This window comes from Rhopalosiphum maidis, chromosome 1 (genome assembly GCF_003676215.2).
Source record: "Rhopalosiphum maidis isolate BTI-1 chromosome 1, ASM367621v3, whole genome shotgun sequence".
In the NCBI taxonomy this organism is placed as follows: Eukaryota; Metazoa; Arthropoda; class Insecta; order Hemiptera; family Aphididae; genus Rhopalosiphum; species Rhopalosiphum maidis.
Window position 1 is genome coordinate 25,327,713 of NC_040877.1, and position 16,717 is coordinate 25,344,429.

A 16,717-nucleotide genomic window follows, 5' to 3' on the forward strand; every position below is an offset into this window, starting at 1 on the left:
GAAATTGTTTACATTGTTTACAATATATACAATGTTCATTGAACTAAAATTTAAAACTTCTATCACTGTCTACTGGCTAAAGATTAGTTTAAGTGACGAGTCTAGGATGAGTAGACTGAGTAGAGATCTCCCCCTTGACTATCAACCTTTCATCAAATGGCTTTAAAATGCGATGGTTTGATTATTAATATCATCTATATTAAAACAGAGTAATGTACTAAATTAGTATTGGTATAAATTAGCATATTAGTAATTAAATGTGTCATTTAGATTGATAACTTTGAGAGTGGTATGAAATTAAATCTAGCTAGTACTTTTCAAGGTGGATATTTTTACTTGTATTATTTTAATTCAGTATAACTTTTTCCCAGTATAAATAATAACACTTCCACTAAAATTTAGTATTTCATGGTTGAATAATTAATAGATTTTTTTATTATGCAGAACCATAAATGTATTACGAGCTCCTGATTCTAATTATTTAGTAAGTATTGGCGTATTGCGAAGTGAGCATTTTTCCACAACCGTAGTGTCCAGTAGTCTTAAACCAACCACAAACTGGTTAATGCAAAATAAACAACTTCCTAGCGACACGGTATTATCATAATTATCGACATTGATATTAAATCAATACAAAACTTAACAAAACAGAAGAAGCATTCCACTACAAAATCGGAAATAAATAGATTGATATATACGTACTCGTATAAGTTATATCTTAAATTGTATCTACATAGATAGTTAAATATTGTATAAAATCCGGACAGATATTTACTTGGTTTTCCTTTTTTTTAAAACAACAAATTTGACTTTCAAAATATGGAATGTATCAATCGTCCCCTTCCGTCTACGTCACTGAACTGTTTATTATTCAGTTATTTTACTTAAAACACCAGCAATCTTAACATGCAATATGTATGCCAATGTCTACGTATTATATTAGAGCTCTCTATATTATATTATTGTAATTTATGAAGTCTTCAAGTCGGGCCTTTTTCTTGGAACGATAACGGCCACACAAAATTCGATGGTAATAATGTTATCGCGTCGTACGATTACCGTGCAGCACCGCCGATAACGTAATTTCGACAATGTCGTGAATGCTCCCAAATTCCGATATGGAAAATGGATAGTATTTAATGAATATCGAGTATTCGAGTCGTGTGAGTCGCGATGTATAATGCCATTTTACTATCCAAGCGATATCCTACATCATAATAATATACAATAATATACGGATAAAACGCCCGTAAATGCGTACTGTGTGTGTAGATCGCATAGAGCTATTGACTATTGAGGCATAAACTATAAAGCAGTCGTGTCATACACTCATACCATAGAACAATATACTGTTCGCCATACCTTCATCACCTGTTACCTGCAGGTAGATTATAACAATTGTATTGTTCTATATTCTATACTGTGTATCGACTACGACTATAGGTAAGTACGTAGGTAGTTATCCTTATCCGCTATCCGCCTATCAACCAGCTCAACCAGAACCAATTATTAAAATAACAGCGAAAACAATAAAGATAAAAAATTATAGTATTTTTAAATGCTGTTATCAGTAGCACGATCCGCCATTCTAACTTGGAAAGTGATAAGGAAATGGGTGTATACCGCGGACTAAGATATATGTATACCTATATAGCTTAATAACTTAAAGCTTAAAGTAAACAGTAAACACACTACACAACATTAAACAGTAAAATAATATTCTGCATAAATAATAATGTCTTTACTCTTTTGAGTTATGGAATTATTGATTTTTCACATTCATGCGCGTTCCGAGTTTATACAAAGACACGGAGTTCTCATCAATTTGAGTTAATGGTTTTTTAATTAAGCTCGGTTTTGTTAGACGAATTGGGGTTTTGATGGATTCTCGTAATTTACTTAAGTACACATTCGACGACATATAAGTTCTTTTTTTTTACCGATATTGTGATAAACGTACTGGTGTGCTCTACTTCCACTACCCTCTACAAATGATAGGTCATCTCATTGGTTAAAGATTAAGCTGGTAAGTAAAATATTGAATAGTGTATAGTTCACTATTATAGTTGTATGTTATACTTTATAAACTTTATTTGAAATAATGAAAAATAAATATGGTTTTAATCTCCTAATCATCCTATTTTGTATTTGGTAAAATTTTACTATTTAAACTTGAATAATGACATTTTATTGTATTCAAATTTACTTGTTCAATGGGAAGACGTGTAGAGTAATATAACATGATTATGTTTAAACATTAATTTTAAAATATGTTCCTATTTATACAAATACCTACTTAAGTATTTACAATTGCTATTTTATACAAATTTAATTACCTTATATTTTCTTTCTAATGTAATATGTGCTTATTATAGATGATTTACCGTCTATTATATACATATTTTTTTAAATTTAATAATCTTAATAGCTTTTTTTACTGCGATGAATATAATTCTAAGAACAGAGTATGCACAATAATTTGTTTATTGATAATATTAAAGTGGTGATAAATTGCTATTTTATTGTTTTTAAATTAGTTGAAAATGAAAATATAATTATTTACAGATTTGTATTTGGTACAATTTGGTCTAAAGATAAAAAAAATCAATTTCGTATTTTTATAAAAAAATATTAGCACGAAGTTGAAGTACCTATTATTAAAAGTGTAACTTGGTTCAATCTTACCTATTAAATTTTTGACAAATTATAAATTTATAATGTATAATACCTTGGTTTATTGAATATTAATAGGGGACAGATTTTATTGAAATACAAAAATCAATATAATATGTACATATATTATGTATTAATTTTTCTTAAAATATGGTTTAAAATATCAAAACTATATAAATATTGAAGAAATGTATTAGTATTAAAAATTACAAAAAAATAAATATTTTATAATTATAAATATTAAATAAAAGTATTAAAAATGATGTAGGTATATAAAATTATGAATATTATTACGGAACAAGGCAATGAGAAACAACATATTGCTGTAGGTTTGCAAATAAAAAATTACGATGGTTTAGTTGAACAATACTTTTGTATTGTAATCTAATTTTAATTATTTTAGGACTGTTAACTATTTTTGAAAGCCATAAAAATAAATATTGATACTATATAGTATATACCTAAATAATCTATATACTAAATATAGTTAAAAATAAATAATCATTAGATATATTGACTATTCTAACTTGTATGAATAAATGAGATCCATTTTATGAAAGTTTCTCTGTATTTTTAATCTACACATAAGTACATTGATAAATTGCATTGGTAACTTTGGTACATAATACATTTAGATAACTACAATATCAATCTCTAATAATCTGATTATAGAAGGAACTAGGAAATTAAGCATTCAATTTTTAATTTAATTAATTGCATTATTGATATTCAGTGATTATTTTGTCTCTGTTTTGTTATCGAAATATTATTATTTGATGTATAATTTATTTTCAATACTAAGTGTGGCTAGGGAAAGGAATCTTTAATTTTTCAAAGAACAATAATTTGAAATTATTGAATTTTATTTGTTTTAGAAATTTTAACAATACTTCATAATTAAAGTTCATATACCTATAGTAATTTAATTCCTAATTTAATAGTTAAATATAATATTATATAAGTAAAAAATTGAGTATCTTTTTCAAAACACACATGTTTATTATACCAATAAATATTTTAGTTCTATAAAAATGTAAGACAGAAATTAAGAGAATTCAACCTTATTAATTGATTTATTATTTAACATAACTTCCTAATACATCAGACATACAAATATCTTATGATATTTGAAAAAGTTTGGTATTTTATTCAGGATTTGTCAAACAACTTTACTGGGATCCTTCTTTTTATTATTACCTATTATACAGTTATTTATATTTTTTTGTTATACATTTTTATTATTACTTCGATTTTGAATACAATATTAGTATAAATTGTATTAGAATAATTGTTATGCCCTACTTCTCTAGCTTGTCAAAAAGCATAATAAAATTACCTGAAGTTTTTATTAAATCTTTAATTTAATATTTACATTGGAATGGGTTGCTTAAGTATAATGTATCATATAAAATTTATTGATACATCTTAAGAAAATAAAAAACAAACAGGATAATAAACTATATAAACTTATTGTTTATTTTATTATATTTTGTTTTTGTGCTTTGTTTCAATTAGGTTCTATGTGCTAAGATAAGTATGATAAAAAAAGTTTATAAATCCAATTTTGATGCAGAACCAGAAATTGGTGAACATGAAGTCAGATATTCAGGTAATTATTTTGAAAATTTTAAATTTATGGATTTTTTAAATAAATTATTGATAATCGTTTTACTGAGCATTGTAATAATATACCAAGTGTGGCCACTGACCTTAATTTTGGGAGTCACAAATTTATGAAGCTAGCCACATTGTTGAGAGATATTTATAAAATAATTTAGTTAATAATTGTTGTAATATTAGAATTATTTAAGCTTGCTATCAAAAACTGCATGACACTGACTCAAGATGCTGTATTGTGAGCCTTTTTGTGGCCGCTCCTATACTATATATAGTATACAATATCATAGGCGTAACTGAACTAATATTTTAAGTGAACAACTTACAGATAGCTGGGAACATTATGTGTACCTTTTTTTTTCAGTATTTAGTATATTACAAAATATTTTAATTAATTAAAGTATTTACTTCAAAATAGTTAAATTGTAATAGAGAAATGTTTTTAATTTTGGGGGTACACATTTTAAAGTCAGAGATACATAAGTCCCTGTGTACTCCCTAGTTGCGCCAATGTACTATATATTTAAATTATATCATACTAAAATAAAATTAATATTTTATTGATGATTCTTTAGAAATATGGAAATACATTTTTGTGGAATTAATTAAAAAAAAAAATTTCTTACAACTTAGAAATTGGGAGCCAAGTGCAAGTGCTCCATTTGCATGCGTTAATCAGGGCTTGTAGACAGTTCTATTAGTTTTATACTGGTAAATTCTATAATTATAAAATATTTATATTTACTTTACCAAAAAAAAAAAAAATCATTTGTGAAAATATAATTTTACTAAGGCTCATTATTTAATATTTGCCGGCCCTGGTAGCCCCAAAGAAAGTCCAGGGGTAGCATATGCTGTCTCTGTTGCCCCCGTGTGCACGCCTATGATCTTCAATCAATAAAAAAGTCACTAAAATGAATAAATTCAAATATCCAATTCCTCTTGTTATTCTTGTACAAATAACTTAAAAGTGAATAATAGTAAAATATAATTATATTAATTTATATAACAAAATATATAGAAAGTATCATAAATAATTGAATTATTAGTTTTTTCTACAGATAACAATTTTAATTAATATTTTATTTTGCAGCATATGTTATCAAATCAACAAAAAAATCTAGATTATCACCTGAAAGAAGACCATTTTTGCCATATGGTAAATTAAATAATTATTTAATAATAATATAAATTTTTTTTTTCTATTCTATAATATTTATCTTTTCCTTTACTAGGCGTTGGACCAATTGTTGACTGTGAAATTGATGATGATAGTGGAAAACCTGATTATTTAAGTAAGAATAAATTGTAAAAAAACAAATATTTTATTTAAACTATTTAATAAAATATTTTTTTAATAATTTAAAGGTTACAGTATAATGCCAAAGGAGAATAAAGAAACAATAACAAAAGGTAAATAAATACATACAATTCACAATAGATAATAAACGTAATTAAGTGAGGTATATTTTTAAAAGTCAAAATACTTATGAATCAATTTTATTTTATTTTATTATTTTAGAACAAACAAAAGAATTAAAACAAACCAAAAAAACACAAAATTCAGAATTATCTCTTGATCATGTGTAAGAATTTTATTATTTAACTTTTATAATTTTAGATTCATTAAAAATCAATAATAATAATACTAATATGTATGTATTATTATTTATATATAGCTATAAGGTAATACGTGAATTAAAACTACCAACATTTCAAAGGATTATAAAACAAAATAAATTTGAATTAATACGAATAGCAAAACGCCGTCCAGATCGGGTAAATTATGTAGTTTTTATTCAAAATAGATCCAATTAAAATATAGAGCTCTACTAAATTAAACTTAATATTAAATGTTCGCCCATTTCAATTAGAGTTCTGGTAGATCACTAATAATTTTTTTCATAAAAGTTTAAATTTTTTTTTTATGACAGTATAAATTTTAATTTGACTCCATTAATTTTATTATTTTTAGTATCATTTATATGTAGCTAAACTATTGCTAAGAACCATATTTAATCCTGTTCAAAAAGTTTGGATATATTCACAAATAAGGGAAGTACTAAATATCCCACCTCATGAATTTGCAGTGAGTACATTTATTTGCAGTTTATAATATTATTAATCCTTTGACTGCTCCATTAAAATATTGCTATACTTGGCTGTACTGCTACTGTATCAAATTAATTTTATTCTTTATACTTTTTTTGATTGGAAATTTTTATTCTATATACTATAAACAAGAAGAAAGTGTTAACATGATAGCAGAGTCAAAGGATTAATAACAGGTTAAAATGGTTAAATATATTTGTGTATTAAATAATGAGTATTGATATAATTTTTATTTATTTGTTTAGAGCGTTAAATATGTATACACAGTGTTAGCACCAGAAGTAGCACTAATGGTTTTAAAGAATAAATTCAAATGCTTTGCTAAAATATGTGATGAAAATCAATTAAGTACTTTGTCACTTTTAAATAGTACATTTTTTGATGACCGATTTGAAAAAGATTTACATTGTCGAACCTAACAAAATAATAATGTATTATAATTATTATAAATTGTATGATTTAAGTACTTTTTTTTTATCATCTTAGTAAACAATATGTAATTAATTGGTATATATTTATTTTTATAAAATGATATTCCTTTTGGTTGTAAGTAGAAAAATATATTGATTTTCATTAGACATACCTACTCAGAAAGCATATTTAACTAATTTAGTGAAGAAGACTGAACATTGGGGAATAATTCATTTTAAATATTAGTTATTATACCTATTGATACCCTTAAAATATGCTTATAATAATAAATTTCATAATAACGTTTTTATGAAAAAAAAACATGTTTTTAACTGTTTTTCTTAATTATAGTCTATTATTCAGAAGAAAAAAATAGTGAATTTTGATATTTTTTTGTCATTATTTTTCAAAAATTCAACATTTTCAACTGAAATGCTTTGAAATGTTCATTTAATAATATAGTATTACTAGCATAGTAATGGGAATGACTGATTAGTATTTATTACAAACAAATATAAAATGCTAGACATTTTGGCAATTTATATTATTATTTTTATTTAAAATTTAATTTTTAATTATGCTTTGTAAATTTCTAAAATACCTAAAACCAGTGGTATAACCGGGGGGAGGAGGGTCAAGGGTTTTTTCTAGTTGCACCACTTCCTAGAACCAATTATGAGGAACTTTGTATTAAATTGTTTTTCCTATTTATGAAAAGTCTTGGACATTTTTTACTTTTGACTTACCTATTTTATAGTTTATCTATACTTTAGTTATAGGCTGTCATTCTGACTATATTATTAATTTTATTCTTTTCCGTGTTCCTAGTTACTTGTGATTATTATCATTTTATAGATTGTAGAAATAGGTAAACACTATTGCTACTAAATACCAATGTTTACTTATAATATATTTATATTGTTCAATAAGTTTTTTATTTATTTTTTAACCTTTAAGTACTTATTTTTTAGTAAAATATATTTAATATAATAATTTATAATCCACAAGTAGGTATTACACTTTTATATTAAAGTTATACCTAACTGATAACTTACTAAAATAGTGAATCTATAGTTAGGTAACTTCTATACCTCCACTAATTTTATTTGTAATTTGTAAAAAAAAAACATATTTATTATTATTTATAAAATAAATAACATTGTAAGTTGTGACTAAAACTGTATTTTATGAAATTTAATTTTAATTAAAATACCTATACTTAGAATTTATACTGAGTGATGAATCTAATTTGACCTATTTAGACATTTGACATTTAATACTTAGATTTTCTTTAATTTGTGATTTATGTTTAAAAAAATGTGGTTTTCCAAGTCAGAAAATTGGAAAATTTCAAAAATATTTATGCATGATTTATTTTTATTGACAATAGAAGTTCGAATTATTGCGTGTTACGTGTAATTTATAGGAGGAGTTATTTAGGTACTAGTGTATGATATTTTTAATTTGTATAAATTGACTAGTGACTATAATTTCTTCAATCGATCCAATATCAACCTCTTGAATCTGGTCGAAAAAATACGCATCTTATCTTGTTTAGGTACTAATTAGTAATTACCAATGTTATCACTTCATATTATACTATTAATAAGTATTGTCATAAATAGGAAAATACATACATAATTTATTAAAATTGCATTTTTATTTAATCACATAATATGTAAATATAATTATTGATCCTGAATGTATTAATAGTTCCTATGTAATATTATTAAGTAAAACGGATATAAAAATGGACAACTATATAGTTTGAGTAATTGCAGAGATTTATTTCGATTTCGGTTTCATCTTCATTAGCATTTCAATCAATGTAATCACGCGTTCCTTCAGCTAAGTAAAAAAACGTAATAATATAAATTGATATTTAAAATATAATTATTATACCATCAGAAATCGGACTATCAGAGGTAGGTATACTTTTTATTACTGATATTACTTACTGCGGGTGATTCCTTAAAAGCACACATAGCAAATTGCTCTGCGAGATCGCATTTATCCGCACCTTTGACTTCATAAATAAAAATATTGATTAATTATAAGGTAATATTCTAAATTATAATAACTAACAATATTTAGTAATAATGTATGAAAACTTACCATTTTGACATTTGTCGTAAATATGTTGTAATTGACTCTTAATGCCAGGATTATTGATACGGTTCACATATTCTAGGAATTTAGCAGGTTCGGGTTGTCCATTACTATTTATCTATTGGTGAAAAGAACAATTTAATTATTATTTATAACCTATTTAGGTACCTATTTATAATTAGGTTTAGGGATATTTAGGTTATCGATTATTCATTTGTTATAAAATGCTAATTTTTTGGCAGTTATTTATTTCAAAGGTAGAAATCTTAAGTAGATTGTGAACTTATCCTTCTTAAAGTTTAAAATATAGACCTAAGTTCCTTTGAAAATGTAATCAGATTATTTTCCACTCCAATTATATATTTCCAATAGTTCTACGAAGTACGAACTATATGTATTAGTGCATTTAACTATTTAAGTATACATATATTTTATTTATACACAATTTTAGCTCTTAAAAAATACAGAAAAGGAGGATTTTATAACTTGAATTTGTACCAATTATACCGAGTATATAAATGTCTGAATTTACTATATTTTCAATGTGTATACAAAAATTCAGGTATTCATATGTCAAGTTCTCTTTTTTCCCCGAAAAAATGTAAGTTTTACCAATGTGAGTGATTTTTTGATAAGGGGTCAAATTGTTTAGTCTTAGAATTTAATTTATTTATACGTCTATTAATTATAAGTAAGTAGTTTAATAGTTTATTAAGATCGAGATTATTAAGCTATAAATTTAAAATATTTAAAAATAAAACATGAGAGGGGTCAGGTTAGGACTTTCCACTGAGCCCGGCGTGCCTTTCATTGTGCATAATTTATTACCTATTTTAATAAGTAGGTACCAATCTTAAACATATTTTGTAAATATTTTTACAAAAACGATTAATAATTTACATTTTACTATGACTTAAACTAAAAATCACGAAATTATTACCTACCGATATTATGTAGTACATAATCGTAGGTACGAATGTTTTCACACATTTCGTTAAAATGATTAATTTTTTGTGCGGAACAAGTAGCTTTATTATATATAGTTTATCTTCTCATTTCAAAAATTCTTTGTGCCTACTACCTACATATTATATTAATTATATCCTAATATGAAATATCCCATAACATATAAGATTGAACAAAAGCATTTAAATAGTGAGAAACTTAGACAAAAATTGACGAAAATCGTATTACCTTGAACCTTCCTACAATATTAACTCAAAAGATAATCTGTATGTTACGATTTTAAAAGTTATAACTTACCATTCCAAGTTCTTCCCCGGCACACGCCATGTGACACTATAGAAAGTATAAATACATTACATACTTAAATATATATATTACTGTATTAATATATTTTATGATGAGAAACCAATAAAGTTGGAAAAACATACGAAATATGAATAGATATTTAATTGTAAATTATAATACGTACAGTACATTGTTTATATTTAGCTTGAGTTATGTCATATTTAGTTGTCACCATTTCACCACATGTGCCTAAAATAATATGGATTAGGTATTATAATATAATAGAAAAGTAAAATGTCATCATAATAATTGAATAAATTATTTTATTATTGATGAACTGTTTAAAATATTACTATATTCATATATTATTATAGTTTTATTATTATTTATTTATATATATTTCAATAATTACCTATTAAAAATAAATATTAAATGTTTAATCAATTTTACATTATCGTTATAGGTGTACAGGCGCGTACACAAAAACAATTTATGAACCCCCAAAACTCCACGTGTGTACGCGCCTATAGGTATACATATCAAACTGCACGAGTTAATTAATATAGCTATGGTACCTAAAAAGATTTAACATTCTATACATTTTTTTTCTATTTAGAATCGATGACAGTACGACACCATAGGAATGTTTTCACAGTACCTACTTACACGCCGCCAAATACTTACACAACTAATTTAATCAAGAATAATATTTTGATAAAAGCTCTCAGTTTATGTTTATAAATTTTAATTTATCTAATATTCTAAATAATTAAAAATATTCAACAAATCCTTCCGAGTTCAACTTTTATCAATACTTAGTGATAGCCGATGATGCCCACTGTCTTCTTTCCAGAGTTGTGAATAAAGAATATTGTCAATGCTGGGTTGAAAATATAACTTTCGGATACTCCATGATAGTTAATTGATAGACCGCTTTATTCTAAAGTAACGGTGTGTTGTGTCATACGCTCATACTGACGTTTGACAGTTTGTTTAATATTTTTGAGGAAGAAAAGATGATCATCACTGTAATTTCTGATCGTTATACTTCAATGTTACTAAATCTGCGTACAGATTGGAAGAAATAACTGAAGAACTTGACTTGGGAGACATATATGATTCCAATAAGACAGGGCTGTAGGTACCTACAGCTCACATAACTAAAATGTTTTCGATTTTTTGATCTATATGTGGGGTGGCCTTCTAGCTCAACTGAATTAATAACCGTGCATTATTACATCAATGTGTTGGCTAATTGGAAATATTTTAAAAGTAAGGGGTGAAACCGCACACCTTAATCCCTCCCCAAATGATGCCTTTGCAATACATAATAGCTTATATTATTAACAAATTGTCTTTAATATATTTTTAATATTTAACAATGGACAATATAAATATTTATATGATAATATATAATAATAATTACGTTTATATATGCATCTTTCGAATATAATTTATATTATTTTTATGATGGATAGGATATCAAATTATTTGATCGATATTTGATATCTTTATTTAGTATTTGTTACAAGGTTACAAGTCATCAAATTAATATATTTTCCAATCGACAATATTGTAAATATAATAAAATTATAAATTAATTATTTATTATAAACGTGTTATTTACCCCAATCGGCATCCTTAAAGCATTTAAAAACCACAGTGAATAATTTTGACATTAATTCCTTATCCCCTGCATCTGCATCATCAGAGGCCTGAAGTAATCAGAAATAAAAATTAATAAGCAGGTGTAGATCCAAAAATATAATAGCTATTGCCTATCAAACAATATTAATAGCTTATTAAAATATTATTATTATTCATTTTTTGAATTTATTGTGTATAGTAAATAATAATATACGTCATGTCAAAAAAAAAGCTTCAAACACCACGAATAATTTTTTTTTTAAATAAAAACAAAATAACTAAAATGTTGTTGTTTAATATTTTGAATTTGAAATGTCTTTAAAAAATGTGCATAAATATTTTCATTGTTCAGAGGTAGGTGTAGTGATATAAGAATTTTACACTACATTTTCAAGTTAAAAAATTTAAATGTAATGAATTTTTGACTACTATAAAATAATTCGTAGATTATTAAATTTTGCCATTTTAACGAATTGTGTAGTGTTTAATATTTAAAATTCAAACACTTATAAAACATTATTAACTAAATATATATATTTTTGTAGCTAAAAATGAACTTACTACTAATTTTTTTATTTTTTTAACCAAGCAAAACATTTTTAAAAATATTTATAGAAAAAAAAAGTTTAAATGCTTATTAATAGCTAAAAAAGGACAATAACATTTGAAAATATGGTATACCATTTCTAGAAAATGCTAATATAAATATAATACAAATCTTAGGTGAAATTATCAAATATTTAATATTTATGAACTATTTGTTATTTGTTACTTGTTCATTTTTAATTATAATATTTAATAAAAAAATTAATTTTGTCAAGTATTGGTTTTTCCGTATTTTTTTTTTATTTTTCCAGATTATCTAGAAAAGTAGTTATCTAGAATTTTTTAACATTACTTGTACTTATATATTTCAAAATTCAAATCCTATAAGACTATTGTAATAATATTAAGAGTCTACCGAAATACGTATGATGGGTATAATGTTTAATTTATACATTAAACACTTCCACACTCGCCCCTTTAGATTCGCGCCTGTAAATTGCAAGTAACCAGTATTTCTAATGCAATTTTTTGTTAAAATGGAATTGATATTTATAAAACTATTAGAACTTAATGGTACTTACTTTTACAAAAAAAATTCAAATAAATTAGGCTAGTAATACCTATCTACTTTAGTGGCAAGTTTTACGCATGTTATTAATTAAAATAATAAGCGTTGAACTATAAAAGTATAAAACATAAAAATAATACCAATAACAACATTTTTACTTGCTTAAAATTTAGATATAAACTTATTTTTAAACGACGAATTATTCGTTATATTATACTATTGTATTATTTTATTTATATATATTTTAATGAACATAGGTACTTGCCTTATTGATAGAAAACATGCAACCGAGAAGTACAAACATTGATACCAACAATGTCTTTTTGATTATCATGTTGAGTCCGGTTGTATAAAATCTGGTACACCAAACAAATAAATTTGTGTAGCGTTATAATAAATGCTGATTGAACAAGTATTTAAGTAATTTAAACTTGATACTTGTCAGTTTGTCACTGTTTAGTAGGAAAAACTATAAGCACTGGGTCTTATATACCTTTTCGAAGCTTATTTTTACACAGTTTTCCTATTAATTTATTAAGACCTTGTAATTTTGACATCCGACAATTTGATGGTATAATGTGTTACTGTGGAAAAAACTGTATAATATCACATAAAAATGATAAAATACATTATTGTGTTTAAATCATATTATTTCTATTTATCTGTTATAAAAATCTCGACTTCAATCCCGAGGACGTGCAAAATTCGTTCAACACCAATGGATTAAATAATTTTTCTGTGTTCATAATAGTAACAGATTCAATTTATGGAAATAATAATGAAAAAAATGTTATATATAATTATACAATATCTGAAATTCAACATTAATATCCATAAGGATAGGATAGATAACGACTATATTATTATTATTATCATTGTTGTTATGTATGGCTCTTATACAAATGCTAATTTTATGTATTGATTAAATAATTAGTTATAATATTATTATAACTTTATAATTATTACATGACCTCGAGACTAAAAAAAATTTACTGTAAAAATATAAAAAAAAAATATAATAAATTCATACTGACACATACCATCACATAGTTTTTAAACCTTCAACCATTATGAAAAAAGCTGAAACTAAATTGATTAAGAAAAAAAGTTATACGATAATAACTATAATTATTATATCATCAAAAAAATACTAAAAACTTTGTATATAATTATTATAATTACATAAGAAAATAACGTTGAGTTAGAATATCAACTATTTAAGAGGTATTATTTAGTGGTCAAATAATTTCCAAGTATCTACTCTTTTTAATAATTGCAAAAACGACGAAAACAAAATAGGGGTAGCGTATTTAAAGTGAGTATCTTATACGCAACAACTGTTTTCAAAACTTTGGCTGAAATCGTATATTATAATATATAAGTATATTGTCATTTCTTGTACATAAGATTATTATTTTAAAAATATTTTGACTATTTTAGAGCATTTATAGCCTTTATAGATGTTAAAATTGTTTAAAGTTCTAATGTTGACAAAATTTGTCAAAATCACGATCATTTTCAAATTATTTTATAGTTAAATATTTATAGCGTAAGCTAGAAAATTATTTATAAATCTTCATAACTAATTTAAAATGAAACTGAAAAATCTAAAAAATAAAGAATCGGAATTTAAAAAAAAAAACATTTGAAATTAAAATTAAGACAAAATTAGATACTAATTTAAACGAAGAATAATGATTTTAGTTATTTTGTTGTGTTTAAATAAATTTATAAATTGTGATCGTTAATCATAATAATTAAATATTAATAATATGAAAAATGCAAAAATGAATTCAACTTACAGTATTAATAAAAGTAAAAAAAATTACGTTATGTGTAATTAGTATTATAAACAATACAATTTAAATAAACATATAAATATTAAATACACGCGTAAAATAAATTAATAGATCTATATAGTCAAAGTATTCAATGAAGAGGTTCATATATTATACTCGACTCATGTACGGTACAACAAAGCGTTTACCTATATTATCTATCCTTTTCTTTTTTGAATTATCATTTATATAAATCTGTTAGAATTAATTAGTTCAGAGAATTTTAGTAGAAAGTTGATGACTATGTTTTATATTTTATATTTTTTTTCTTTCAAAAAAAAAAAAATATTTATTTACAATATCAATATGTTTACTTTGAATTAATTGAGTATTTCTTGTCTGGTACGAAATAAAAGAGTGGAAGAAAACAGGATATAAGATATAACTTATCTTGAAATTGTGTTATCTATTTTTAAACTTTAGTTTCGTTTTAGTTATTTCAATTGTCTTAGGAATTAAGAATACGAAGATATGATGTGTAAAATAATTGATTTGGTCCTATAGTGTTTTATTGAAACTTTGCTTCGTGAACTTATATTGTTAAGTATTAAAATAAAGTTATTGAGTATTTATAAATATTAATATAATTATTTATATTGTAATTTTTATAAATGTGATATTCGAATACACATTTTTTTTTAAATTTAGTAAAATTTTAGATTACCCTAAAAAAGCTAATTTTGAAGATATAAAAAACTTGTTTAATCAAAGTTGCTTAGAAAAATGAGGAATCCCGTCGGGATTGCAGGTATTTTGTTTTTTGTCTTAGAACTTTTTACTTGCGCATGGATAAATAAAAATAGTTAAAAATTAATGTTATAAAATACAATTTTTATAAATTAAATAATAATAATTATATACATTAATGACCTCTAGAAGAACTCCGAATAAAATTCAAGGACGTTAATAATTAGTGTAATCTTACATATTTGATCGTTTAGTATAGAATAATCGTGATAGCCGCTGTCCTACTGTACTTAGTTTGCATTTTTTCTCACTTCTTGTGAATAAACCAATTATACCGAGCCATTTTTTATCCTAAGGCAAAATTCTAGTAATACACCACCTGGATGGTTAGGGTGACTCACTCGAAGTTTTTAATATTTGTTAATGAAAATCGAAAATATCTGAATATTACTAATTAGGTTTCGACCAAAACAAGAAATACAATTTTATCCACAAGTATGTAATTCTCAACATTTTATCTACCGATTGGTGAAAAATCTTATATACCTAGTTAATAATATTTTTTCTTAAGTTAATTATTTAATATTTTTTGCGTCTCCCAACATCTGGCGCCTAAGACAAGCGCTTCGCTCGCCTCACCCTATATAGTTACGACTCTGGAATAAATTTCTATTTGGTTATTACATTGTCATAATTAAAGGGTTTGGGAGTGGATGGAGATTGTTTTCCATTTAATTGTTTCTAAATTATATGTCAGTGATATATTGTTTATGAGTATAACAATAAATATAACTTTATCATACAACATAGTTTAAAATTTTTTTTAGGAATAACTAAATAGTTTCAAATTAGTAATATACAAATACAATAGGTATTTTATTAGATTCAATAAAATGGCTTACTTCTTACTTAATTATAATAAAGTAGAGGGTATATTTTTCGATGTAAATTGTATTATAATAGTAAACTTAAATAGCATAAGCATAATTTACATATATTATAGCATATTCATAATATTATTGTAAGTTGAATGTGTGTATATATGTATGTATGTATCTATATACTAATAAAATGACAATAATTGCAAATAATAAATCGTATAGCCCTTGTCAACTAAAAATAAAAATAAAAATATTAATCCAATAATTTGTGTAAAAAAGCGTGTAGTATGATAATGGTTTAAATAATAATGAACAATATTTAAAACAATGTGGACTGTAATTTTTTTTAATTTCTGTGTAGTATCTATATTAATAAT

The 16,717-nt window shown here is 24.3% G+C and overlaps 2 protein-coding genes across 2 annotated transcripts; one reads left to right on the forward strand and one right to left on the reverse strand.

Annotated features, from left to right (window-relative positions):
- Positions 1-1,607: 1,607 nt before the first annotated feature.
- On the forward strand, positions 1,608-8,464 carry LOC113550597. The gene is made up of 9 exons (XM_026952536.1): positions 1,608-2,026; positions 4,189-4,282; positions 5,384-5,449; positions 5,526-5,585; positions 5,659-5,703; positions 5,813-5,876; positions 5,970-6,069; positions 6,266-6,379; positions 6,648-8,464. The coding sequence occupies exons 2-9, from the start codon at positions 4,210-4,212 to the stop codon at positions 6,819-6,821; spliced, it is 696 nt and encodes a 231-aa protein (XP_026808337.1). The 5' UTR covers positions 1,608-2,026; positions 4,189-4,209; the 3' UTR covers positions 6,822-8,464.
- A 4-nt stretch (positions 8,465-8,468) lies between these two features.
- Positions 8,469-13,379, reverse strand: LOC113550612. The gene is made up of 7 exons (XM_026952561.1): positions 13,200-13,379; positions 11,801-11,888; positions 10,358-10,422; positions 10,186-10,221; positions 8,929-9,040; positions 8,772-8,839; positions 8,469-8,661 (listed from the first exon to the last, which is right to left on the reverse strand). Exons 1-7 carry the CDS (start codon positions 13,266-13,268, stop codon positions 8,599-8,601), a joined length of 501 nt encoding a protein of 166 aa, XP_026808362.1. The 5' UTR covers positions 13,269-13,379; the 3' UTR covers positions 8,469-8,598.
- Positions 13,380-16,717: the final 3,338 nt, after the last annotated feature.

Excerpts from the sequence above, each read along its gene's own strand:
- LOC113550597 (XM_026952536.1), top strand. The coding sequence starts at position 4,210 with ATGATAAAAAAAGTTTATAAATCCAATTTTGATGCAGAACCAGAAATT. Across the intron at positions 5,586-5,658 it reads TGGAAAACCTGATTATTTAA|GTTACAGTATAATGCCAAAG; the intron begins GTAAGAATAAAT and ends AATAATTTAAAG. Across the intron at positions 6,380-6,647 it reads TCCCACCTCATGAATTTGCA|AGCGTTAAATATGTATACAC; the intron begins GTGAGTACATTT and ends TTATTTGTTTAG.
- LOC113550612 (XM_026952561.1), bottom strand. The coding sequence starts at position 13,268 with ATGATAATCAAAAAGACATTGTTGGTATCAATGTTTGTACTTCTCGGT. Across the intron at positions 10,423-11,800 it reads CTTTAAGGATGCCGATTGGG|GCACATGTGGTGAAATGGTG; the intron begins GTAAATAACACG and ends ATATTATTTTAG. Across the intron at positions 9,041-10,185 it reads CCGGGGAAGAACTTGGAATG|ATAAATAGTAATGGACAACC; the intron begins GTAAGTTATAAC and ends TTTCACCAATAG.